The sequence below is a fragment of the Accipiter gentilis genome, chromosome 28, assembly GCF_929443795.1.
Source record: "Accipiter gentilis chromosome 28, bAccGen1.1, whole genome shotgun sequence".
Classification (NCBI taxonomy): domain Eukaryota; kingdom Metazoa; phylum Chordata; class Aves; order Accipitriformes; family Accipitridae; genus Astur; species Astur gentilis.
The window spans coordinates 13,409,117-13,417,337 of NC_064907.1; the positions used below are offsets into that span (position 1 = coordinate 13,409,117).

The following is an 8,221-nucleotide window of genomic DNA, read 5'->3' on the forward strand; positions in this document are numbered from 1 at the left end:
CACAGAACAGTTGGCACATGAAATAAAATCAACTCAACCATGCCAGTATTAAGGAAAAAAAAGTGGAGGAAGCAAGATAATAAAGACTCATGGTCTTGCTGATAATGAGTTTATTTTGTCTATCCAAAACTCTTGGCAAAACACAGGAGGTCATAGTCTATGTCTGTAAAACTATGACAAGTGATTGGCAGCTAGTAGCTGATAAAATTTAAAAAGAAGCTGATACTGTATCTCTTCAATTAATCTTTTCATTTTAAATTAAACACTATAAAACTACAAGTACTTTATTATGAAAAATCTAAAGATTAACAATGGTCCATTAATCCAAGTATTGGGGTACCAACATTGCTTCACAATGCCCCATACATTTCATACAGTTTTTCCTCAGAACAGTTAAAAGTAACACGCACAAACAAGAAGGGCCCAGGCTCCTCACACCATGACATACTTGAAATAAAGTGGGTAGGTGCCAGCCTACAGGCCAAACATGAGGATAGGGACCTTCTGGCATAATCTTCCAAGTCTATAGAGCAGACACTAAAAGCATCAAATATTTTCTGCTGGATGGAAGTTCGGTATTCCCTGAGTGATTCTACAAATAATAGTTTGGTATGCTAGGAATATGAAAAAAGATTAAGTCCCCAAAATTTTCTGGATAAATCTGTGGAGGCAGAAATTATGTCAACAAAAACTACTCAACTGTTTTAATTTCATTAGACAACTTGTGAGTAAAGTCGCCCTCTGCTCTTATATAAGTCTGCTGCCTTCCTTGACATACATCCTCAACAATCTCTTTGCATAATACCTCTGCTTCCTACAGAGGATACCAGTTTGGAGAAGCAGTGCAAGTAACTCCTGCCTCAGGTCCTTTGAGAAACATACTTCCTGTTGCTTTATTTGAAATGCCTCCATTTTCTGCACTGAGTGGGCTTTGGAAAAACATCAAGTAGCAGCCTGTATAAGGACATAATTCAGAAAGCCTTCTTGCTGCCTTTAAGCGTTGTCGGGAAGAGCGTGCGGAGAGGGGAAGACAGATCCAAGATCTGTGCTTGATAGAAAGCATACTCCATTGGTAACATTTTCAGAATGTTTGAATAGTTTTAGTATCAATAATGACAGAAAAAGGGAAGCAAGAAGTAGCTGAGACTGTTTAACAGAATTTAACCAAAATGCTTTTTGAACACCTCCTTAAGCAGATGTGGTAAAGAATTCTAGTGAGCAACGCTGAAAAGATTTTTAGGAAGAGAGATACATATTTTCTTTGTAAGACCAGAGAAAACTCATTGTATTTCCAGGCTTATTAGGTTCACTTTAAAATTAATGCATCACTAAGAAATCATCAGTTTAGTTTCAAAACATTCAGTGCTAATAATTAGCACATAATTCACCTGCACAAACCTTATATAAGGCATCTTACCCAGTTCTTCATTTGTGTTGTCATTATCAGTAGCAAATGGAAATCGTTTTTGCTCTGCAAGCAACTTCGCTTGACTCTGTAAAACATCATGTTTTTTAAGTTTTCAGCAAACAACAGCAAAGAATTTAATAGAAAACCTGTGTCTTAAATCCTTAAGAGAATGCCTTAAATCAAAAAGTTAAGGCTAATGTGATTGCTTTAAGGTAACTGAAAACAAATTCATTTCTAGTCTTCCGCGGGGAGAAAAATTGCTCTTCAGTCAGGTGCTGCTGTTACCCTCTCTAACATAAGGCTAACCAAACCTTTCAGATGAAAGGACATTGTCAGCATTTTACCAGTGGCTTATGTTTCTATATTACACCTGCTTAACATGAAATTTTGGAAGTCTTAGAAAGACACATGCAACTTTATAGGAAAGCTTATACTCTTTACCCCATTAATTAATCCTTTGTCTCCTGCAAAGGAAAGGGTACTACAGAAGAGTAAAACACTGAAGAGTATCCCTCCAGCAATAAAGACAAGTTTAACTTAACAGTGCCATACTGAAGTAAAAAGGCTGTCCTTTTAACAATAACTTTCTAACAGTTATAGACTTTGTTCAGCCAATTGTAGCCTCATCTAAGATTTCTGTTCCCCAAATAATGCGCCTACAGAAACCAATACTGCCAAAGACAACCCCTCAGAAATACAGAAATACTCTACTCAGCTCATCTTCACAAGTATTTTCCATAAACAGCTGTAAGCCTACCAGAGCAGTCTGTTAGAAAAACATAAAATGCTCATTTAATTAATAGGCCTTCCAAACTGTTTTAGGAAGCAAGAAGGGGGAAAAATAACTTCTCTCAGTGCATAGTTCTCTTCTTTTGCTTCAACTAAACAGCACATATGTACACCTTTAACTTCAGAGAAGAGAGTTAAACACCTTAAACTTCAGGAATCACATTTAACTCCATTTTCTCTACTGAGAGGACTGCACTTTGTCCTCCTCCCTTCTACTTTTTTTGGCTTGTTCAATCAAAAGAAGCCTCATTATTCGTTTCCATAACACAGACATTTCAACAATCTACAAAGCACAAAAGTAACTGGCCAAATCCCATTGCACAGTTTCTGCCCTATTCATCTAATAATCTTAGAGATTAGAAGAAAGTTTGGTCTGCTTTAAAAACTTGAGTATTTTGGAGGGTATGAACTATTAGCAAATCGGATTTTACAAACCTTGTATTTACTGAAATTAGAGATCATGTATGAGCTCTGCATGACACTATAACGTTCTGAGAATTATTACTCTACCTACTGCTGCACCTACAGTAACAGAATGGAAAAGTTCTTTTCCTCATAGAAAAAAGTCATTAAAAAAGCACAAGAATGAGCAAGGTTCAACAGGTATACCAATTAGAAAACTAAATCTACCTTGCAGACCATATATATTTACAAATCACACATCTGCAAACACAACCTTTTTATATCATCAATGGCTTTCAGGTAATTTCCAGAAAACCTACTTCAGAAAGGGATCTTCAATATTTAACTCTGCAAAATATTATTCTTCTATAATTGTCTTAACATTAGAAAAATATAATTTTTACTAAAGTACAACCTCTTCCTTGGTGAATTTACAAAAAAGGCCTAGACTTCTTTGTAGACAAAAGATAAGATACAGCAAGATTCCATGTTGGGTATTGGAAAACAAGCTACAACCAAAACAATCTGGCATTACATTAATAGCCTATAAATTACAGAGCTGCATGTGACACTCAGCAAGAGAAGTACCACACAGTTTCCCCCGCCCTCATCTACCTCATCTGTTTTGTTATCATAGAATAACAGAATAATGTTTTGTTCTTGGGTGGGGGAGGAAGGGGGATTCATAACTTCCTCAACAAATTCTCAATCCAGTTATAGGTTAGACATCCTGCAGCTCTACATGCAAAAATTGCAAGTCATTCTGCCTTCCAGAAATGAGAGAAGAATTTTCATCATAGCACCAGCTCTCAATAGGTTGAATTGTTGCTCTCTTCAAAACAATTTTTTTAATTATTTTTTTTTTTTAAACAGAGAAATTTCTTACAAACTACTATACATTAGAAAGAATTGCTGGTACCACTAGACTAGACTGAAGATCTGACCAATATCTGATGAAGAATATTCTAATGAGAATATTCAAGTTAAATAATTGGCTTAGTGGATTTGCAGTAGAGTAGTTTTACTTCCAAATGCCACCTTTGAGGAAGCTGCTTCAAATTAGAATATTGTTTCCATGCTCCCCCATAGCCAATAATTCCTACGAATTTGCCAAGGCTTCTTTGTATATTCACATGGGAATTACTTGAAAATTTTCACTATCTGTGACTCTACTGGACTGAAGAAGTAACATCAAACCTGTGTTCTGATACAGACTGAAGATTATATTTATTCAAGATCAATAAGTTCACAATAGTGTTGCAAGAAAACCCAAATTCAAAAATAATCCTCTAAGTTTCTCTACCAAGAGATACTCTTCCTCTGTTAGAATACTCTACACATACCATGTCTGTATTACATTTAGCAAAATATGGTCTGAAGCTTCTAGCTTTATCATCTGTGCACAAAGTTATTTCTGTAGCAATTGCAAGTTATCACTCCTCTTACACGCATTTTGTGGTAAACATCCACAGGTAGTTAACCTGGGTAAAAACTAACACACCTTTCCTTTTTCAGCCATAGCCCCTGCACCCTTAAAAACAAAAAATTAATTGGTAGACTAATACAGGTGAAGGTTAGTCTTCAGTGGAAAAATCAGCTTCAATTAGTTGAAACTGCTGATAGCCCTAGAGATTCATGATGGAGTACTATGAAATCATACTTTCATGAACAACTTGAGCTCATTCATACTTAAAGCTTTTGGGGACCTATGCCTACTGATTAATAGATTCTATTTGTAGTTATTTGCCTGAACTTCATTCTAACTGGTTATGCAGCTGAAGTGATCTGCAACTTCAACAATCTATTAAAAATTGTTTTGTACATTATATTCTTGATAGCATACCAGGATTTTTTCTGTGTTGAGAGAAAGCACAGATTCACAAGATGAAGACCCTCCTATGTCACAATCCGATTCATGGAAGTGCAAAAATGATGAATCTGGGGGAAAGAGAGAAAATACTTTTAGGCAAAGAGTTACATCTTGCATTTCCTCACATTCATCTGAACAGCTTCCTCATTGGGCACTCCACTGGACAGAACTTTCATGACATGCTCTCCGCCCATAGCACTATATCCACACAGCCAGGGAAGCAATAGTTGACACAAGTGCTTTTATACAATTAATCACTACTTCTGCTTATGCTTTTGGCTAAAAATACATGAAAAAAACAAGGTGCTAAAAAAAAAGCAGGGGAGGGCAAAAAGGGAGGAAGCTGGAAGCAAATAAGAGAAGTCTGCAGTAGACATGTCCCCATCTGGCATCATGATTCCATCCTCTGGCCCAAGAAATTACAGACAAAGTTATCATTCCAGACCCAGAGAGGAAAATAAATGGAATGGACCATACAGAGGTAGGGAAAGAGGTGCTGCTGGAAGTCCAGGAAAAAGCAGACCGAATAGTAAACTGTAATTAACTGAACATATATAAAGATCCTCACAGGTATATTACTAAGAAGGCCATTACAAAAAGTATAAAATTGATTCAAATCTATGAAAAGTCAAAAACAGCTTGTTGGCATATCAGAGAAAACGTTTAACAAAGGAAAGAAATAAACAAGTAACAACAATAATCAACAACACCCCCCAGATTGATAGACTATAGAAGTCACTACTTCACCTATACGGTGCTTTAATTGCTATCCCAACAGAACTGCTTTTAAATCTTCAGTTCTTAAAGCTTCTATTAACTTGAAATATTTCAAGATAGCTTGATGCCAAGTTTGAAAAGCAGGGGGGCAGCGTGTGTTTCTAATTCACTTTTATAGGCAGTGCTATTCTTATATACTGATTACATAAGGGTTGTAGTTAACTCCCCATTTCTCACAAGTATAGTGCTAAAAGAGAAAAAGAATCCATTTTCTTATAAAGAGAAATCAAAACAGCATCTAAAAAACTTCCCTGTAAATAGAAACTTGGAACTAAGTTGAGCTATAAACGATAACTGGTGGGAGAAGTTTTACAACAGAAGCAAGAGTGGTGAAAAGCAGAAGGTCAAAGTTTAAAGTCAGAAAGTCCTCACCACCCATAGTTTCTAGAAAAAGTGTTACCAGTAAGAGGTTTCAACACTGTCCTTTGTTATTCACATTGGCCAAACTCTCCTGTGCTACGGCAGCATTACTAACACATTACTTGTTCTGTGTTGGTGTTCACAGTCACTGTCACACAGTGACAGTTCAGAGCCATCACTGTGAACTCACTGAGCAATTTTTGCTTCACAAACCAAAACAAAGAGGTGCAGGCACAGCCTACCTCCAGAATAATTTTCTGCGTAACAACAAGAATTTAGTGAAGGAATTTTTTTAATAAGGTGGAAGGAATACGAACAGCTTATCTGTTACAAGCTATAGGGGGAAAGAGACCCTTCTAATCTTGCAATTCTTGGGGCAACAAACTGCTTTACTCATAGGGAAGAATGGATCTACCTTTGTCTGCAAGTTAGATATAGTCAAACCTGTACCACACTGCCTCATCAACAACTTTATGAAAAAGCAGAAATACCAACCAGAGAAATTAACCTGGACCTTATAGTAGGCTACAAGAGAAACTATATGAGATAAAAAGATTCTCAGTTTCTGGGAAAGTTGTACTAAAACAAAGACTGACAGCTTAAGGGAATTTTTCAACTGGCAATTTATTTAGCCACAGGATTTAAACAGCAAGGAATGAACAGCTATTTCAGGGTAAGTATGCTGTTCTGTAATTAAGGACTACCTTATTGTCAGTGCATGCAAAGCACCTGAGGTACCTGACAATTTAAGCAGAATTCCTTATATCAATCCCAGTTACACTGGTCTCTTTAAAACAACATCCACCATTAAATCAAAATCTAGTCTTCCAAATACTCCTCTGAAGGAGTATCCCAAGTCAATCATTCATGTCCTAGTAACAGAAGAGATGTAATCAAATGCTTTGCCATTTATTAACTTGTATGGTATACCGATTTTATCTCAACACTGGGTGAAGGTCTTTTTGGTTTCGTGCTTAAGCTTGAACCATTTGGAGCAATGGTCAGCTGAGATAACTTTCACGATCTGATTTAGTGTTTACATACTATGACTCTCAGCTACTGTAGCCACCACACACACAAAAAAAAGCAGCTGATGTAAAATACCTACTTAACACATCTGATATAGATAAAAACTAACCAAAGATCTTTAAGCTGTGATGACAAAAGCACACATACAGAGGGGAGAAAAAAGCAGATGTAGTAAACTGATAAGAAGGTATTTCTAGAAAAAGTTTGTAATTTTGAGTGGATTACACTAGCTATATCCTTATATATCCTATATATATATCCTAGCTATTTTTACATATCCTAGCTATATCCTTAGGGACCACAGCAATTGTTGATATGAGCACAGAATTTATAGGGGAACCCTGCAGACTGCTAAGCAGTCCTGACACATCATTGGTTATTCTCATATAACTAACTGGGTGCCTATATTGCATTGAGTTGATAGAACCTTTTTCTTTGTCTGTATTACACGTACAGTATGATTCAGAGTAGCATTTTTGTATGGCACATTCACACTGTGCTCATGATCAAAATCATAACAGATTACTTAAGCCACATGATCCTGATGCAACAGGCATTTAAGTACATAAGAATAGTTTTAACACTGCCCGTATTAGAAGCCATCAATTAACTTGAAAAAGACCAGAAGGCCTGCTACCTGAACTTGGCGCTCGTAAAGAAAAGCATCCAGTTCACCAGCAAAACACGCATAACCGTAGCTGAAAATTAACGAAGCCATATTCAACTCAATAATACAAGCACAAGCCGTTGGCATGCCTGCGTACTACTAAGTGCAGGGATTAAAAAGCAGGCAGAGTCCAGCAGCTAGACTTGGCCGGTTGGCGAGTGGGACAACAGGAATCCTCCCGGCTGACGCTGCAGGCCCTCCGGTTTACCCGTTCCAAGGGCGAGCGCTTCGCCTCGGCTCACTGCCACAGCGGCAGCCTCTGCTCCGCGCTACCCGGAGGCACGACGCTGCTCGGGGGTGCAGCTTTCGCAGAAGATGCCTCGGGATGAGTCAGCTGAACAGCAGCAACGCGTACAGCCCCAGCCGCCCGTCCTCCCGCCGCTGGGACCCCGGGCCGGGCCAGCCTCGCCTCCCTTCGGCGCCTCAGAGGGAGGCGAGGCCCGGCCGCGCTTTCCTCTTCTGTCCCCGCCGCCCTCCGGCGGGGCGAGGGGAGGGAAAGGGGGGGGGGGGGGGGGGGGGGGGCAAGCCCGCCCCGGCGCTCCCCACCACCACCACCACCACCACCACGCCCGGGGCCTCAGGGCTCCCCGATACCGAGGAGCCCCTCGTTTAACGGCCTCCTCACCGCCCCCCGACTCACCGCACTCGGCCGAGTACGGCTCTGCCCACTCCCCCGCCGAGGCGCAGCCCCCCGCCGGGCCCTGGCGCTGCCGGTGCAGCTCCTGCTGGAGAAGGGACAAGGCCGGGTACTGCTCGGTCAAGGCCAGCGCGGCCCGGACCAGGGCCAGGGCCAGGACGGCCAGCGGCACCCATAGTCCCCTCACGGCTCCAGCGCCGCCGGCAGGTGCCATCTTCACAGGGCGCATGCGCACCGCTTCCGCCTCGGCCGGGGACAGCGAGGGCCCAACCCACGGGACCG

The 8,221-nt window shown here is 40.1% G+C and overlaps 1 protein-coding gene across 2 annotated transcripts in view; it reads right to left on the reverse strand.

Moving 5' to 3' along the window:
* The window catches only part of TTC13 (tetratricopeptide repeat domain 13), a 42,067-nt gene extending 33,891 nt beyond the window's left edge, over positions 1 to 8,176 (reverse strand). For both annotated transcript variants that reach the window (XM_049830893.1, XM_049830892.1), the window contains exons 1-3: positions 7,943 to 8,176; positions 4,443 to 4,537; positions 1,418 to 1,493 (exon numbers count right to left, since the gene is read on the reverse strand). In XM_049830893.1, the coding sequence (XP_049686850.1) occupies positions 1,418 to 1,493; positions 4,443 to 4,537; positions 7,943 to 8,168 (397 nt within the window). In that variant the 5' untranslated portion in view covers positions 8,169 to 8,176. The remainder of the gene's footprint in view (positions 1 to 1,417; positions 1,494 to 4,442; positions 4,538 to 7,942) is intronic.
* Between the last annotated feature and the right edge of the window lie 45 nt (positions 8,177 to 8,221).